This window comes from Oncorhynchus clarkii, chromosome 7 (genome assembly GCF_045791955.1).
Source record: "Oncorhynchus clarkii lewisi isolate Uvic-CL-2024 chromosome 7, UVic_Ocla_1.0, whole genome shotgun sequence".
NCBI lineage: Eukaryota > Metazoa > Chordata > Actinopteri > Salmoniformes > Salmonidae > Oncorhynchus > Oncorhynchus clarkii.
In genome coordinates, this window is record NC_092153.1 from 12185872 (window position 1) to 12205813 (window position 19942).

General features: G+C 44.4%; 1 protein-coding gene across 21 annotated transcripts in view; it reads left to right on the forward strand.

The window, feature by feature from the left end:
• LOC139412881 (poly(rC)-binding protein 3-like) overlaps positions 1-19942 on the forward strand; it is a 32013-nt gene that overhangs the window by 4697 nt on the left and 7374 nt on the right. For 7 of the 21 annotated variants that reach the window (XM_071159693.1, XM_071159691.1, XM_071159694.1 and 4 more), the window contains exons 1-2: positions 11752-11962; positions 19725-19899. In XM_071159693.1, coding sequence (XP_071015794.1) covers positions 19819-19899 — 81 coding nt within the window. In that variant the 5' untranslated portion in view covers positions 11752-11962; positions 19725-19818. Of the gene's footprint in view, positions 1-1959; positions 2053-3203; positions 3327-9543; positions 9804-10079; positions 10228-11744; positions 11963-19724; positions 19900-19942 lie in introns of those variants that run through there. The other 14 variants (XM_071159682.1, XM_071159687.1, XM_071159686.1 and 11 more) reach the window with 8 other exon arrangements.

Consider the following 19942-nt stretch of genomic DNA (forward strand, 5'->3'; position numbering starts at 1 on the left):
ATTGCCTTTAATTGTTTAACTTGGGTCAAATGTTTTGGGTAGCCTTCCACAAGCTTCCCACAAGAAGTTGGGTGAATTTTGGCCCATTCCTCCTGACAGAGCCGGTGTAACTGAGTCAGGTTTGTAGGACTTCTTGCTCGCACACGCTTTTTCAGTTCTGCCCACAAATTTTCTATGGGATTGAGGTCAGGGCTTTGTGATGGCCACTCCAATGACTTTGTTGTCCTTAAGCCATTTTGCCACAACTTTGGAAGTATGCTTGGGGTCATTGTCCATTTGGAAGACCCATTTGCGACCAAGCTTTAACTTGATGTCTTGAGATGTTGCTTCAATATATCCACATCATTTTCTTTCCTCATGATCCCATCTATTTTGTGAAATGCACCAGTCCCCCCTGCAGCAAAGCACTCCCACAATATGATGCTGTCACCCCCGTGCTTCACGGTTGGGATGGTGGTGTTCTTCGGCTTGCAAGCATCCCCCTTTTTCCTCCAAGCATAATGATGGTCATTATGACCAAACAGTTCTATTTTTGTTTCATCAGACCAGAGTACATTTCTCCAAAAAGTATGATCTTTGTCCCCATGTGCAGTTGGAAACCCTAGTCTGGCTTTTTTATGGAGGTTTTGGAGAAGTGGCCTCTTCCTTGCTGAGCGGCCTTTCAGGTTATGTCTATATAGGACTCGTTTTACTGTAGATATAGATACTTTTGTACCTGTTTCCTCCAGCATCTTCACAAGGTCCTTTGCTGTTGTTCTGGGATTGATTTTCACTTTTCGCACCACAGTACGTTCATCTCTAGGAGACAGAACATGTCTCCTTGCTGAGCGGTATGACAGCTGCGTGGTCCCATGGTGTTTATACTTGTGTGCTATTGTTTGTACAGATGAACGTGGTACCTAGTCATTTGGAAATTTCTCCCAAGGATGAACTAGACTTGTGGAGGTCTACAATTATTTTTCTTGGCTGATTTCTTTTGATTTTCCCATGATGTCAAGCAAAGAGGCACTGAGTTTGAAGGTAGGCCTTGAAATACATCCACAGGTACACCTCCAATTGACTCAAATGATGTCCATTGGCCTATCAGAAGCTTCTAATGCCATGACATCATTTTCTGGACTTTTCCAAGCTGTTTAAAGGCACAGTCAACTTAGTGTATGTAAACGTCTGACCCACTGGAATTGTGATACAGTGAATTATAAGTGAAATAATCTGTCTGTAAACAGTTGTTGGAAAAATTACTTGTGTCATGCACAAAGTAGATGTCCTAACCGACTTGCCAAAACTATAGTTCGTTAACAAGAACGTTTTCGGAGTGGTTGAAAAACAAGTTTTAATGACTCCAACCTAAGTGTATGTAAACTTCTGACTTCAACTGTATGTAGCAACTGCTGATTGCCCCTTTAAGGTGGAGAAAGTGGGAAGGGGCAGAAGACAGCACAGGACTTCCTTTTAGAAGTCATAAAATATGAAACAGTCTGATTCATCGTGGTAGGCTTTGCTAAGAAGCGTTCTGATGTAATAGCATATTGCATTCAGAGCATTTCTGTCCTCAGTCCAACAGTGAGTTGTATTTGAACACAGCGACCAACAGAGGTCACTGTTATCCTGTTGAAACAGCAGCCACAGCGGTAAAATTACTCCTTTCCTTTGGCAGGCCAAGCACATTGAACACATACGACTTGTCCTAAACCACCCTCAGAGTGGCAGGTTATCATTGTGTTATGGCACATTGATGTTGACGACATCCGCTGACCTCCCACTGTCTAGCCGACTATCTAATCAAGATCTAGAGACAATGTCATCATCTATATTATGGTCAATTCTATCTAAAGCGTTTCAGGGGGTCCAATAGGGGAAATCAGAAATAATCATGGAAAAGCGGTTGATTGAGATAATCCATGTTCAATCAAAACTCACATTTAACCCCTGCCTGCAAATGTTTGACTCTTTCTCTAGTCTCCGGGTGGATCTGAAGTGGAGAGGTGGAATCTTCCATGTTATTCTGGAATGTGGGATAAGACAGGGTCCCATGACATGGACCCCTCTTTGGTAAGAACAGCATGATCTTCTGACATTACCCATTAGGCTGATAATCAACACACACACACGCACACGCACACACACACGCATACACTTTTTCACACAATATAAGGAGGCTGTTATTTTCAGCAGCAGAAGAGAATGCTACTAATTTGAGTTTTTGTTGAGTTTACTAATGATGAAAGCCATTTATGCATACACTAATGGTGTAGGTCCACATACTGTATGGTGTTTGTTCTGCCTTTTAGCCAGGGGTGGACTGACCATCTTGCATTTTGTGCAAATGCCAGATGGGCTGGTCCAGTTTTAGCCCATTGGGCCTGTCTAACTTGGGTTTGTTGTGCAAAATTCTCTTTATCTGAATAATATAGGGGGCCTCAAGGAATAAAATGGGCCGTTGGGGGGCCTCAATAAAAAAAATGGGCCTTCATGCGGGCCTCAAGGAAAAATATGGGCCAAAATGTTAAAAATGCCAGAGCCGATTTCGGGCCCCAGTTGTATTATCTTTGACCTAGAAGTGGAGGCTTTCACCTACTGGAGAAATACTAAAAGATGAGATGTTCCATAACCTGTAGGTAGGTAGGAGTGGTTCTGAACAGATAGTTCATCACTTCTGCTCTTTTCTATAACCTGTAAGAAACACTATATATGGGCTATTCTTGGCATGTAGGTTTCTTACTTATGGTTGGCACAAATTGAGACATGGGGGAGGGGAATGGGCAGGTTATACTGTGTGCAAATTAATTACTGTAGTATTTATATAGTTTAAAAACTGTAGTGTTTTTGCAGACATTACTGTAGTATTTACTGTAGTGATTTTGCTGACTATAGTATACTGTAGTATTTACTATTGTATTCTATGATGTACTACAAAATGATATAGTAATACTACACATGATTGAGGCATACTTCAGTGTGTAGTATAGTATTCTACAGTATACTAGAGTTTACTACAAAATGATATAGTAAGTACTGTAGTACTCTCTAGTAAACTGAAGCATTTTTTAATGTGGGCTGAAATGATTTATTTTACAGTATGCTCTATTTTACAATACAGCGTTTCAGTCATATATATTCAAATATATCTGGAATTTAAAAAAAGTGGTAACAGTTGTATGTATGTATTCTTAATGGTTCTTATGTTTTACTCCTCTCTCTAGAATGGGTTGATGCTGGTCTTGCTGGAGCTGATGATCTGAACCAGTCTGTCAGCCACCTAGCTCCCCCTCCTCCAAACACAACCACTGCCCATGTCCTGATCCCAGTGGTCTAGCTTGTCTGTGGTAAGTCCCTCCTTACCCCTCCCCTGCCCTCCCTCCCCTGCCCTGCCCTGCCCACTCCTCTTTAGTTTTTTTCTATTAAAAGCACATTAAGTCTATGCTTAACTAAAGATGTCCAGTGTAGTCCATAGGCCTATACCCAAGGCCTATACCCAAGACCTATACCCAAGGCCTATACCCAAGGCCTACACCCAAGGCCTATACTCAAGGCCTATACCCAAGGCCTATACCCAAGGCCTATACCCAAGGCCTACACCCAAGGCCTATACCCAAGGCCTATACCCAAGGCCTATACCCAAGGCCTACACCCAAGGTCTATACCCAAGGCCTACACCCAAGGCCTACACCCAAGGCCTATACCCAAGGCCTATACCCAAGCTGTTGCAGAGTTGAATGTGTAGTGCCAGGGTTGCAAAGGGCCATCTCTGAGGGTCTGGTGACTTTCTTTGCATCTCGCCTCTGTCTGTTTGTTGTGCCACTGTCAACACACACGCACGCACGCGCGCGCACACACACACACACACACACACACACACACACACACACACACACACACACACACACACACACACACACACACACATACACACACACACTTGGGGCTAAGGCCACTCTCCCTCTGACACCCAGGGTAACTTGTGTCCTTTGTCACCGCAACTGGCTCGGCCACACTGGTAGCTTTAGTTTACGGCCAGTCAGTGCAGGAGTGTGCAAGTGCAGGCATTTGTGTGTCATTTCTTGTGCATTTGGTGTCTGTGTGTGTGGTCTGTAGCCTACTTGTCAGGGATAAGCATGTGTCCCAGTCTCCAAGCTTTAAGTGCTCACTGTGCCACACAAGTGTGTGGTGAATGGGGATACGTACGGTATGATTAGAAGCCTCTTACTTGGGCCCTTCTGTGATGTATTCTACAGTGTTTGTATAGTCGTCCCGGTCACCAAGCTATGAGATTGAAGACCTACGGGGGAGAACATGCCACCTCCCTCTGTACATGTGGGTGAGATGCTCCGGGTGCCAGTTCAACTGACGTGGTCAAGTTCAATTTATATCACACTAATGTGTCGGCAGTATTAGACAAAGTGTTTCCATTGACCCCTGCATCAACAGCGCAGGTATAAACAGGCACACACACACACGTCTCTCTCAACTACCAGCAAAATGTACACAGTCATTAATCATCTCAAAACAGGTGATGTATGCTTCAGATACCCTACGAGAAGACAGTCGTAGAGAGAGAGGGAGGAGAAAAAAGAGAGAGAGGAGGGAAAGGAGAGAGTAGAACACAGAGAGAGAGACCCTAGAGCATGGTACATGTAGCTTTATCCATCTAAACACAAAGGGAGACAAAGTCCCCTCTCTCTTCTGTGCCCTCTGCAGATCCTTAATGGAAGAGACAGATATTACAGAGTACCACTAGCGCTTCCACTAGCTGCACCCCGCAGTACTCTGGCTGGTTATAATCTCTGTCTTGTATCCATGGTGGTGCAGTACTCTGGCAGGTTATAATCTCTGTCCTATATCCATGGTGGTGCAGTACTCTGGCAGGTTATAATCTCTGTCCTATATCCATGGTGGTGCAGTACTCTGGCTGGTTATAATCTCTGTCCTATATCCATGGTGGTGCAGTACTCTGGCAGGTTATAATCTCTGTCCTGTATCCATGGTGGTGCAGTACTCTGGCTGGTTATAATCTCTGTACTATATCCATGGTGGTGCAGTACTCTGGCTGGTTATAATCTCTGTCCTGTATCCATGGTGGTGCAGTACTCTGGCTGGTTATAATCTCTGTCCTGTATCCATGGTGGTGCAGTACTCTGGCTGGTTATAATCTCTGTCCTATATCCATGGTGGTGCAGTACTCTGGCAGGTTGTAATCTCTGTCCTGTATCCATGGTGGTGCAGTACTCTGGCTGGTTATAATCTCTGTACTATATCCATGGTGGTGCAGTACTCTGGCTGGTTATAATCTCTGTGCTATATCCATGGTCGTGCAGTACTCTGGCTGGTTATAATCTCTGTCCTGTTGTCCTGTATCCATGGTGGTGCAGTACTCTGACTGGTTATAATCTCTGTCCTGTTGTCCTGTATCCATGGTGGTGCAGTATTCTGGCTGGTTATAATCCCTGTCCTATATCCATGGTGGTGCAGTACTCTGGCTGGTTATAATCTCTGTCCTATATCCATGATGGTGCAGTACTCTGGCTGGTTATAATATCTGTCCTATATCCATGGTGGTGCAGTACTCTGGCTGGTTATAATCTCTGTCCTATATCCATGGTGGTGCAGTACTCTGACTGGTTATAATCTCTGTCCTGTTGTCCTGTATCCATGGTGGTGCAGTACTCTGGCTGGTTATAATCTCTGTCCTATATCCATGATGGTGCAGTACTCTGGCTGGTTATAATATCTGTCCTATATCCATGGTGGTGCAGTACTCTGGCTGGTTATAATCTCTGTCCTATATCCATGGTGGTGCAGTACTCTGGCTGGTTATAATCTCTGTCCTGTATCCATGGTGGTGCAGTACTCTGGCTGGTTATAATCTCTGTCCTATATCCATGGTGGTGCAGTACTCTGGCTGGTTATAATCTCTGTCCTATATCCATGGTGGTGCAGTACTCTGGCTGGTTATAATCTCTGTCCTGTAGCCATGGTGGTGCAGTACTCTGGCTGGTTATAATCTCTGTCCTGTTGTCCTGTATCCATGGTGGTGCAGTACTCTGGCTGGTTATAATCTCTGTCCTGTTGTCCTGTATTCATGGCGGTGCAGTACTCTGGTTGGTTATAATCTCTGTCCTGTATCCATGGTGGTGCAGTACTCTGGCTGGTTATAATCTCTGTCCTATATCCATGGTGGTGCAGTACTCTGGCTGGTTATAATCTCTGTCCTGTATCCATGGTGGTGCAGTACTCTGGCTGGTTATAATCTCTGTCCTGTATCCATGGTGGTGCAGTACTCTGGCTGGTTATAATCTCTGTCCTATATCCATGGTGGTGCAGTACTCTGGCAGGTTATAATCTCTGTCCTATATCCATGGTGGTGCAGTACTCTGGCTGGTTATAATCTCTGTCCTATATCCATGGTGGTGCAGTACTCTGGCTGGTTATAATCTCTGTCCTGTTGTCCTGTATCCATGGTGGTGCAGTACTCTGTCTGGTTATAATCTCTGTCCTGTTGTCCTGTATTCATGGTGGTGCAGTACTCTGGCTGGTTATAATCTCTGTCCTGTATCCATGGTGTTGCAGTACTCTGGCTGGTTATAATCTCTGTCCTATATCCATGGTGGTGCAGTACTCTGGCTGGTTATAATCTCTGTCCTGTATCCATGGTGGTGCAGTACTCTGGCTGGTTATAATCTCTGTCCTATATCCATTGTGGTGCAGTACTCTGGCTGGTTATAATCTCTGTCCTATATCCATGGTGGTGCAGTACTCTGGCTGGTTATAATCTCTGTCCTGTAGCCATGGTGGTGCAGTACTCTGGCTGGTTATAATCTCTGTCCTGTTGTCCTGTATCCATGGTGGTGCAGTACTCTGGCTGGTTATAATCTCTGTCCTGTTGTCCTGTATTCATGGTGGTGCAGTACTCTGGCTGGTTATAATCTCTGTCCTGTAGCCATGGTGGTGCAGTACTCTGGCTGGTTATAATCTCTGTCCTGTTGTCCTGTATCCATGGTGGTGCAGTACTCTGGCTGGTTATAATCTCTGTCCTATATCCATGATGGTGCAGTACTCTGGCTGGTTATAATCTCTGTCCTATATCCATGGTGGTGCAGTACTCTGGCTGGTTATAATCTCTGTCCTATATCCATGGTGGTGCAGTACTCTGGTTGGTTATAATCTCTGTCCTGTATCCATGGTGGTGCAGTACTCTGGCTGGTTATAATCTCTGTCCTATATCCATGGTGGTGCAGTACTCTGGCTGGTTATAATCTCTGTCCTGTTGTCCTGTATTCATGGTGGTGCAGTACTCTGGCTGGTTATAATCTCTGTCCTGTATCCATGGTGGTGCAGTACTCTGTCTGGTTATAATCTCTGTCCTGTTGTCCTGTATCCATGGTGGTGCAGTACTCTGGCTGGTTATAATCTCTGTCCTGTTGTCCTTTATTCATGGTGGTGCAGTACTCTGGCTGGTTATAATCTCTGTCCTGTATCCATGGTGGTGCAGTACTCTGGCAGGTTATAATCTCTGTCCTGTATCCATGGTGGTGCAATACTCTGGCTGGTTATAATCTCTGTCCTGTATCCATGGTGGTGCAGTACTCTGGCTGGTTATAATCTCTGTCCTGTATTCATGGTGCTGCAGTAAATTGGCTGGTTATAATCTCTGTCCTGTTGTCCTGTATTCATGGTGCTGCAGTAAATTGGCTGGTTATAATCTCTGTCCTGTTGTCCTGTATTCATGGTGGCGCTGTACTTTGGCTGGTTATAATCTCTGTCCTGTTGTCCTGTATTCATGGTGCTGCAGTAAATTGGCTGGTTATAATCTCTGTCCTGTTGTCCTGTATTCATGGTGCTGCAGTAAATTGGCTGGTTATAATCTCTGTCCTGTTGTCCTGTATTCATGGTGGTGCTGTACTTTGGCTGGTTATAATCTCTGTCCTGTTGTCCTGTATTCATGGTGGTGCTGTACTTTGGCTGGTCATAATCTCTGTCCTGTATTCATGGTGGTGCTGTACTCTGGCTGGTTATAGTCTCTGTCCTGACCTACATGTCTGATGTCATCACATAGCACTAAACCGTTTAACCCACATGTCTGATATCATCACTAATTCTAACCATGGATGGATTTTCCATGAATGTGGTCATTTGATTGGATTAGTGTAACTTGTACTGCATAGGATATGTTATTTAAGCAATAACGCCCAAGGGGTGTGTGGTATATAGTCAATATATCACGTCTAAGGGTTGGTCTTATGCACAACGCAGTGCGGAGTGCCTGGATACAGCCCTTAGCCGTGGTATATTGGCCATTTACCACAAACCACTGAGGCGCCTTATTGCTATTATTTTTTTATAAAAAATAAATGTTTTATCATACCAGTGGTATACGGTCTGATATACCACGGCTGTCAGCCAATCAGCATTCAGGGTTTGAACCACCCGGTTTATAATGTCTTATAGAACACTGACAAATCTACAAATTGCGCATTGAGAAATTATGTCTCAAAAACACCAATCTGTTGAGGAGGTGAATAGCGTCAGTGAATGTTGCGTTTGATTAGAAGTTGAAAGGACTATTCCTCTGTATATATGGACGCTGGCATTACTAAAGGAAGACCACATACGACACGTGACACAAGAGACAGACCAACACGGTTAAAGTTCCATTTCACCCCATTCATTATTGGTTTTAGCTGCAAGGCAATGTGGACCCATTACTGGCTGCATTGACCACATCAGTGGAGAGGGTCAGGCCATATTTTCCATTAGGGTCTGGGATTGTTGGTGTGGATTATGGGGCTGTGGGGGCACAGAGGGGAAGGGGATGCTTTTAGAAGGGGAGGGGAGAGGAAGCTGCCCGGCAGAGGAGGTCTGTTGTTTTGCCTGAGACAGAAAGAAGTGCCGTGCACTCTTATCCCCACGGGTGTATAATGCTGATCATTGGGATGAAAAGATGGTCAAAGATTACACGACTCTATTCTATGATCAATACCGGACATCAGGGCCCAGTTTCAAGTCAGTGATACGTCTGTCCTATTCATTCTATTTCTATGCATTTAATCCTATCCAATAGGCGAAATCCATATAGATAACTTTACCTTGTTAAACTTGTTAAAGCACCATTCTGCCTGGCTGTAAAGTGTGTTGTAAGACAAATCTTATTCAGTGTCTGTTTGTTAGGTACTGTAGACAATGCATGGGACCAGGGGCATGTGGCTTGTGGCTTCTCCGCAATCAATAATGACGTTTTTAATGATCCTGCAGCCCAGGATACGTCAGTTGGTTGTATAAAAAGTATTGAGTATTGATATAAAATGTTCATTGGGTCAGGGGAAGTGCTTAGATAATCACCTCCCCAAAAAGTCCCTTTGTGACCCCCCCCCCCCCCCCCACACACACACACACACACACACACACAAACACACACACATAGACACACTCACACAACACTCATTATTTGGTACCTCAGCCCCGCCTCCTTCAGTCACCACGTCAACAATCACTGGCGGGATCGACTGTTCCTCCGGATCCCTCTCTCCCTCGCTCCCTCTGTCCTTCACGCCCTTCTGCCTCCATCAGGCCTGCCTGTTCCTGACAGGGGACTGGGGTGGCTATGGGGAGGGTGCTTCTCCCACCGAGGGCTAGTCTGGGTTGGGCTGGGTTGGGCTGGTCACCTTGCTGGAGGCTATGAGGGAAAGTTTACATATAGAAGCAGGCCAGCCAGCCCATACCTCAGAGTGTCCGTTGCCCTCCATGTTTGTCTGGTCCCAAACTGAACCTCCATCTCCTCCTCTGGAACTTTCCCTTCATCTGAACCGGTAAGATACTGTATACTGCCTGACCATATGAATACTACTAGGTAAAGAGGCCTTCTACAAGACTCACTCTGGACCTTTTGCATGGACTTGAGATGTAAATATCCCTGCCATCTCAAGCCCATAACTAGTATGTGTGGATGCTATAGGGGTTTGTATATGTTTATAGTAAAACATGCACTGTAACTGCCTTGGGATATGGAGGAATACATTGGTCATGTCCCAATACTCTCAAATGTATTTCCTTCCTTATTTCCTTTCCTTCATGAGCACTGATAGGTGCAACGACTGGGACAGGTTTCCCAGTTCCACAATATCACTTTCACCTATCAAGTCCTTTCAGACCAGTGGGCCCTAAAGGAAGGAGACGAGGAGAGGACGCTGTCTAAACTATGGGGACAAGGCCTTAATGACATGAGGAAAAATGGTAAAGTTCAAGTCTGTGTCTGTGGGGCTTCCACCATGTACTCTTGGTTTTGAAGGAGAGCCAGCAGCGTTATTTGAATATTAAGCAGATTCCCTGTGACACTGTGCCTCTCTCGGCCTCTTGTGATTCAATGTGGAGCAAATTTAATGCTCTATTTGTGGTATTCTCCCATGGGCCAATCGACAGGCGGGGCGGTAGGGCGGGTGTTTTTTGGGGGGATAGATAGATAGATGTTGAGTGTTTAAGAGGACATATTTAAACCGAGATATGCTTCTTGCTTCCCTCTGAACAATTGAAATTTAGGTGGGACACGCTCCTCATTGTTTGTGTTGCCCCTAATCCAATGCCTGTACCCCCGTCGCCCACATCGCCCCCCTCAAACCCTCCACCCCCTAAACCCTACATTCTGTCTGTGCTGCTGGGGTCCCTGCACAACTGTCCATCTGACACAGGGTTGGATTTTAGCTGGATTGGATAATCTGGACGGGATGCCTCTAAAGCTCCCTGTAATTCCACAAACACTCACACACACACGCAGATTAAAAGCCAGCCGGGAGGAGCCAGGTTGGTTCGAGGGCGGCTGGATGTTACGACAGACATGTGATGTGGGGTTTGGGCTTTGACCTCTGTATCGCCATCTCTCTACCAGCCTCATCCTCCAGGGCACACAGACCACCACCCCAACCCACAAACCAACCACTAACCCTTGTAGTCCCTTGTCACAGACGTTGGGGGTCTGTGGGTTTGTGCTGGTGTTCCTTGGCGGTTGTTGTATCTGAAAATACTTTGGGTGTTGTGTTCATAATCAGCAAGAGAAGAAGGCGGTGGATCGGTGGGTTGGTGAGTTGGTGAGTTGGTGGATTGGTGGGTTGGTGGGTTGGTGAGTTGGTGAGTTGGTGGGTTGGTGGGTTTGTGAGTTGGTGAGTTGGTGGATTGGTGGGTTGGTGAGTTGGTGAGTTGGTGGATTGGTGGGTTGGTGGGTTGGTGAGTTGGTGAGTTGGTGAGTTGGTGGGTTGGTGGGTTTGTGAGTTGGTGAGTTGGTGGATTGGTGGGTTGGTGAGTTGGTGGATTGGTGGGTTGGTGGGTTGGTGAGTTGGTGAGTTGGTGGGTTGGTGGGTTTGTGAGTTGGTGAGTTGGTGGGTTGGTGAGTTGGTGGATTGGTGGGTTGGTGGGTTGGTGAGTTGGTGAGTTGGTGGATTGGTGGATTGGTGGGTTGGTTGGTTGGTGGGTTGGTGGGTTTGTGAGTTGGTGGGTTTGTGAGTTGGTGGGTTGGTGGGTGAACAATTGACCTACAGGACAGGCGAGTGCCTGGGGGTGGCTCTGCAGACTTTGACACCCCGCCTCCGTAGACATGCCCCAATGCCAGTGTGCCTCACTAGGCACCCCCTTTGTTCCGTTTGGGGGTCGGGGAGGGGGGATGGTGACCCCATCCCGCCTCATCATACAGCCTATTTACAGTAGACCACAACATCGTCCGTGTAGTCAGGGTATCACACTGCCACAAATTGTTCGGCTAGGATGCAAGGCTGTTTCATTTCGTCATTTTATTTAGAGAGGGATCACGTCACGGGTTCTCTGTCTCGCCCATGTGATTTGGCCTTTCCAACCAATCAGATATCCCGATTCAGACTGGGTATAGCAAAGGGGAGAGGGAAAAAATCATTTTCATTCTGTGTTTTTTTAATCTTTTGCGAAACGTCGAAAGTGGTCGCCATCTGTTTTACGCTGCACGAAGGTAATGCCTATTTTTCAGCACCTAGATCAGGTTTGAGGAAGGCCTCTGATGAGTCCAATGGTCATATTGTTACTATTCAAATATGCATTTATTTTTATAAACATATATGGTGGAAATGTAAAATAGTGCAATTGACTGTATCATATGTACGTACAGTAGGCTAGTGTTAAACCATATGTAAAAAAGGCTTCATGGGTAGTCTCCTGGCTTTAAACTGGCAGCAGGAGATATTGGCCAATGTTGAGTTGGGAAATGTCTTCAATAATTAATGAATGTCTGTAGAGTTATCGTTAAGTGGCGCGGGAACAACAGCCGTTGACATGTTGCGAGTTTATTATCTCAATCCCATCGTCATTTGAAACCCCTTTGTTTTGTAATACAGTGGACATCGATCTGACTCCATTGTTTTAGCCGTTGCTCTTAGTGTGTCCTTCATTAGGCAAATACAAAGGGTGTTGCGACCCCATGTGTGTGCTGTGAAAGTATTTCTGTATTCCCTTGAGAATCGCCGGTTAGCTTGTTGGTTGGTTGGACCCCTCTCTTTGTGGTCCCTCCATGTTCCCTGCTATTGACTCACCCTTGTGATCGTATAAATTGGGGCTAATTGTTTAATGGAATTATCGGTTAATTGTTCCTTTAAGGTGGGTTCTAATGACATTGTGATGTTTCGCAGATCAGAAGTGGCGTTGTTCTATTGCGATAGGTTCCGCTGACCTTGTCCACACTGAATGGTAACAGAACCTGATAGCCCATGAGATGGATGTATCTAGTCCTCACGACCATTATCCCAATCATCCTCACTATCAAATTAGCTCTCTTGATGGTGTTTTTGGTCTGTAGGAACAGTCAACGTGTCATTTGGCATTATCACTAATTCATGTGAACCGTGGGATTGAACTAAGGAAGCACCAAATCGTTGGAATGTACGTTTCCTCCGTAATGGTTAGGACAGGTTTAAAAAGATCACATAATTGTTAAAATATTGCATAATCGACATCTCAAATAACAATACCGATGGCTGGCACTATTTTTTGTTGTTGAAATGATCAAATTAATATTAGTATTGGAATTTAGAAAACGAAATATCATTGTAATCTATCAAGGAAGTAAAAATACTACGATCAAAAATTATATTATAGAATTTCAAAATTATAAAAAAAGATATGTGTTTACACTCGACCCATTTAACATGACTGTGATCTGTAAATCCATGCATGCTCATTCAGCGGAGCCTTGACTTAGTGACAAGCTGTGATCTCATGTACATTTGTGGGAAATCTAAGATGGCCGACCGCACGCTCTTCTTTTACCACCACAGCCACAGTACAACATGGTATGCTACAACGCAAAACGGGGTCTACATTCTCTATCCCCATCGTAGGCAATGGCACATTTTACAACCCCATTTTGTGATTGGATTCTAATTAGGGGACAGTGACAAGTGTTTTTGGGGCCACCCATGCCCCATCCCTCTCTTCTCTCCAGTGTCGCCTGGCCTGGTGAGGGCACTACACAGTGAGAGGGAGTGAGTGGTCGCCCCCGTTTTGACTGTGATGTAGGCTGAGGTCTCAGCGAGGGGGCGGCTGATCTAGAGTGACAGCTCTAGAGTGTACTGTCACAGCCGGGTAGAGGAGAGGACGCCCACTCCCCACCTCCCCCTTCTCCCCCCCAATCACACGGCAACAAAAGCCTAGTTAGCGTCAGATGAGACCAGAGCTGCTGCTCACATCTCAGTGTACTGCATCTACAACACATTCTATATTCATTGTCCCCCATGTAAGAGTTTATTTTTCAAAGGAAGATCTGACAACTTGGGTGGGTGCAATTCTGTCTCTTCGGTACAACAACAAGTATATTTGGTTATTTTATTTTCCAACAGCAACACAAGTTCAACTTGAATATCTAATATGAACATGTTTGTTGTCCACTGTGGCCCTTACTTACTGACAGCAGGGCATTTTGAATCCAGCATTCCAATCTATTAGAATTTAATTTTTTAAATTTTACCTTTATTTAACTAGGCAAGTAAATTAAGAACAAATTCTTATTTTCAATGACGGCCTAGGAACAGTGGGTTAGGGGCAGAATGACAGATTTGTACCTTGTCAGCTCGGGGATTTGAACTTGCAACCTTCCGGTTACTAGCCCAACGCTCTAACCACTAGGCTACCCTGCCGCCACGAAGTAGAATGATGATTTTAGTGACAGGCTCAGTCATGCAGGAGACGGTTCATGAAAGTAGATGGAGTTCTTCATATGGGGTTTCCTTCTGTGAAGTCCTCATGGTATTGAGGATACATAGGACATCCTTAAGGCTCAACATAGGCCGTCTAAAAGGTTAGAGGTGAGAGGTGATTGAATCGGCATATCGGTGCTATTTGAGGGTGCTGACTTGCTTTTAGTGAGTAGTTCACTGCAGCTATTTTCCTAATGAAAAGTCTGTTTAGTGCGTTCAGACTGTAGAATGGACTGGATCCCCTGGCTGACGTTTCTCTTGGCTCCTCATAACAAATGACAATGCTGCGTCACTCATCTCTTATCTTTGCCAGCAAACGTGGCCAACCAAAGAGAATGCAGATACGATTTGTGTGCCATGCGTAACATATGTATTCCCTTTTCTAGTTTGCTTGTGTGTTAAGGCATGCTCTATTAATTACACTATGATTGAGCTCAAAGGTCATTTGTAGAATCGGGGTCAATTAGAGTCGGAGCAGGCAAACGTACAGAGTATATGAATGTGGGGTGCACTGTTTGTGAAGAGACAACGTCTTGAGTCACCCTCAGTTTAGTGGTCTCCCTCTCTCTACTGCTTTGGCTTACAAGTGTATGCTTCTGGAGGGTTTATATCAAAATCATAACAGCATATCTCTAGCTCGGTGGATTAAAATGGAACAGATGACGGGGCTTTGGCCTAGATTATACTGCAAGTTCTGTCCTCCATTTTCCCATTCCTCCAGATCTCAGTCTTTTTCTCACGTGCGCTGTAAGAGCCTTTGGCTTGATGTTTCATATAATCAGTCTCTGACTTGGTGGAGATTTTCAAACAAAACAAATTTTCCAACACAATCTCCAATCTCTAATAAGGACATCTTAAAGATACTGATTGCATGTTCTCTTTGGTCAAAGCTTGAGCAAGCATACTGTATGCACATGCACCAACTCACACACAGCTGACCGGAAGCAGGCAAGGGTAGAGGTGAGGCCGGATAAGGTGAGGCAACACTGCAGAGAAAATTGCTGGCTCATTTCTACAGTGCATGATAAGACTGCAGTGCTGATCCACTTCCAGTCAGTGCATTCCTTTCTTTTGCCCAGCACTAATCAAGGCATCTGGATGGCCTCTGTCTGTCATTCCCGGGTGATGTCACCCAATTCTCCCACATATCTTTCTCTCCTTTTCTTCTTTCTTTCCTTTCTGACTGCTGACAGAATCATTTCAGGTGATCAGTGATGGCGTCACTTCTATTTAAGTCTCTCACCTGTCTCAGTGGAGGGGGCCGAGACTGTACTCACTCAGAGCTCTCTCCTGCCCGCCCTCTTCAGACATATTTAGTCAAGTGTTCTCGGTCACTCACAGTCCAGTGGTTCTACATAAGAGGAGGCATCCTCCATTGTTAGCTCTACATTAAAGAGCCAAGGAATGAAAAGAAAGACAGGCAGATGTAAAGCTTCTTCTCCAGGAGTGATGCTGCAGCCTGCTGTCTTTTCTGCACTGGGCTGAGGGCAGGCAGGGCAGCAGACGAAGGGAGAGATGAAAGAAAAGGAAGAGCCATTTTGTGCGTGGTGTTGTCCACCCGAGCGTAAAGCGTGATTAATTCAATAGCAGAGCACCATAGAGGAGGAGGCCAGCAGCTCTGCAGCTCAACATAGCTCTCTCTGACCCACTTACTAACTACATCAGATGTCACGAGAAATACTGCTCTCTCTCTCTGCCACTTTCTCTCTCTCTACCTCTTTCTATCTCTATCTCCATCTCTCTCTACCTCTTTCTCTCTCTATATACCTCTTTCTATCTCTATCGCTCTCTCTCTCTCCCCCCTCTCTCTCTATACCACTTTCTCTCTCTCTCTCTCTCTCTCGCTACCTCTTTCTATCTCTATCTCTCTCTCTCTACCTCTTTCTCTCTCTTTCTCTATCACTCTCTCTACCTCTCTCTTTCTCTCTCTCTACCTCTTTCTCTCTCTATCTCCCTGTTTCTTTATTTCCAACTTGTTGATGTAATAACTCTGTTAACAGAGAGGATTGAGAATGGTCAACACATACATTGTCCAGAGCACTGAAAGTATACTTGAAAACACTGTTGGTCAAATACAGACAATTGGTTTTGATAATGTAGTGTTCGGTCGGACGCATTTATTAACCTTCACTCTGTTGCCTCACTCTTGAATACAGTGGTATTGTGTCCTGAATTGCATACCCTACTAATAGATTCTAATACATAACTGATTGCGCTCAGATTCAAATGTGAACGGTTTGGGATTAAATTAAATATCATTCAACCAAGGGACACAATAGGCACATTTGAAGATAAAACAGGATTTTGGATTTTAAATGTCTTTTTTTTTTATGCTGCCGCTGTCTCAAATAGAGTTCCGTCTGAGAATGGTGCCTAGCTGTTGAAATAAAAAGCAAGTTGACTGGAAGGCATGGATGGGGCATGGATGAATCATGAGTCTGTGACCTAATTCTATTGTGCTGCAGTGGATGAGGGAGAAGGTGGTGGATGGTAGGAGAGCTATTCAAACACACCACCAGGCACACGAGAGAAAATACATTCTCATTTCAGCCACACATGATGGCTCTCAGGAGGTGTGGACCCGATTGGAGTCTATATGATTTGTTTTCTGCATGCCGCCTTTTGAAGAATTCTTCAAATACTCAACCCAATTCCAAGGCATTTCCATCACCATGTATGCCTTCACAAAGACCAGAAGTGGTAGCTCCATATAAACCAGTATTTTTATTACAATACCACAGAGAGTGGTTACATCCTCTCATCTAGTTCCATCACCAAAATACCCGAAATAACCCCGGTAACCCCGGTAACCCCTGGCTCCAGCAGTCCATTGTGCTACGGTCCCAGCCAGCCTACCACTCCCCACTTGGTTTTAGTGGGTTTATTTCTGTCCCTGCCCAGGCCCTGTGGCAGACCTGCACCACTGGCCTGGCTCTTAAACCCGGATTAAGGCTTTTTATGTAATCTGACCTCTGGGAGATTGGAGAGAGACAGCTGGTTGCAGAACCCTTTCCTCCCTTATCTCAGAGACCTCCCTTGGCCTCCCACTCTCTCCGTTTGGCCTCTCATACAACCTCTGGTTCTCGCTCTTTCCTTCTTTCTTTCTACAACGGGTTGGTCAAAACAAGCATTGTGATTGGTTGAGATGTGTTCTAAGCCATACACAAAAAAAACAGTTTAGCAGGGGTAAGCCTATGACATAAAAATGGACATCTTGTTTTCTGTTCCATCTGAGAAATCTCTACGCATCTAGTGTCTCATCAGCCCAGCCAGCCAATTCATTAACTTGGTTTCCACTGTAAAAAGCATCTTGACATTTTTTCCCCCATGTTTCTAGCTTAACATTTGGGTTTTATAACAACAGGGGTTTGTCCAAACATCACTGTCTGTCTCTTGACATTTGCAACATTGTTTCAATATTGACATTCGATCTCCACTGTCCTATTAAGAATTAACGTGTCAGGACGGACATCTTTTCTCAGCCAGTCAAAATCAACATTGTTTTTATGGATACATACAAAGAAATTGAATGCAGAAACATTGCTGTTATTCTAGCTGCATGGTTTGACTTGACTGGGTTAGCCGTAGTTGGCTCGCAAGCAATGGATAAGAACTGGCAACGGAACATTTAGAATGAACAACTTCCCATTCTATATCCATAGATCTAGAACGGGAAATCTTTTCTCAGCCAGTCGAAATCATGAATCAGTATCCTTTGTATGGATATAAATAAAAAAAGGTCAAACAACATGAAATATAACTACAACTAACCAACCAAACAACATGAAATGGAGCTACAACTAACCAACCAAACAACATGAAATGGAGCTACAACTAACCAACCAAACAACATGAAATGGAGCTACAACTAACCAACCAAACAACATGAAATGGAGCTACAACTAACCAACCAAACAACATGAAATGGAGCTACAACTAACCAACCAAACAACATGAAATATAGCTACAACTAACCAACCAAACAACATGAAATATAGCTACAACTAACCAACCAAACAACATGAAATGGAGCTACAACTAACCAACCAAACAACATGAAATGGAGCTACAACTAACCAACCAAACAACATGAAATATAACTACAACTAACCAACCAAACAACATGAAATGGAGCTACAACTAACCAACCAAACAACATGAAATGGAGCTACAACTAACCAACCAAACAACATGAAATATAGCTACAACTAACCAACCAAACAACATGAAATGGAGCTACAACTAACCAACCAAACAACATGAAATGGAGCTACAACTAACCAACCAAACAACATGAAATGGAGCTACAACTAACCAACCAAACAACATGAAATGGAGCTACAACTAACCAACCAAACAACATGAAATGGAGCTACAACTAACCAACCAAACAACATGAAATGGAGCTACAACTAACCAACCAAACAACATGAAATGGAGCTACAACTAACCAACCAAACAACATGAAATATAGCTACAACTAACCAACCAAACAACATGAAATATAGCTACAACTAACCAACCAAACAACATGAAATGGAGCTACAACTAACCAACCAAACAACATGAAATGGAGCTACAACTAACCAACCAAACAACATGAAATATAGCTACAACTAACCAACCAAACAACATGAAATGGAGCTACAACTAACCAACCAAACAACATGAAATGGAGCTACAACTAACCAACCAAACAACATGAAATATAGCTACAACTAACCAACCAAACAACATGAAATGGAGCTACAACTAACCAACCAAACAACATGAAATGGAGCTACAACTAACCAACCAAACAACATGAAATGGAGCTACAACTAACCAACCAAACAACATGAAATGGAGCTACAACTAACCAACCAAACAACATGAAATGGAGCTACAACTAACCAACCAAATAACATGAAATGGAGCTACAACTAACCAACCAAACAACATGAAATGGAGCTACAACTAACCAACCAAACAACATGAAATGGAGCTACAACTAACCAACCAAACAACACTGTTATGGCCTTCCTAGTCTCTTATGACAGCCTTAGCTCATTTAGTTCTGGGTTCAGGGATTATGGCCTTCCCTGTCCCTATACTTTTATGACGTACAGGTGTAGGATCTTAATTTGATCACCCTTTTGTTGCTCAGTTTCGTAATTTACATGAATTCACTGAAAACCAACACTAACACAGTTATATTAACAGTATTGCACTTTTCATGTAGGCTACTTTTGGCCAGCTAATAGCCTAACCACTGATCAAGCAACATTATGGAGTAAACATTCAAATCATGTTGCTGCAGGATTCTTTTGCTGTGACAATATAGGTCAAATTAAGATCCCAGAGTTAATGATTGTCTGCCACTCACAGTCTATAAAACTCTTCCTGTCTGAACAGAACTCGAATGGTATTCATGAGCAGGTTCATTCAAAGATGATATCCATCAATGTTAACCAGTGGTAGTTTGGTAACTCTGTTTCCAGTGGGCCTAATATTGAGTGGTGGTGTCTCATCCTTCTTGTCTTGCAGGTGACTGGTTGGCTGGCTGTTCCATAACACTCTCATTGGCCCTGGGACTCCTCTTCTACGTGACCACACCCCTTCCTTCACATCCAATCCCAACATGGAACCACCCAAGGTGCAGCAGCCAGGCGAAGGAGGCCTCAACGTCACCCTCACCATCAGGCTTCTGATGCACGGCAAGGTACAGTACACAACGCCTGGGTTCCAATACTCTCATATGGCTT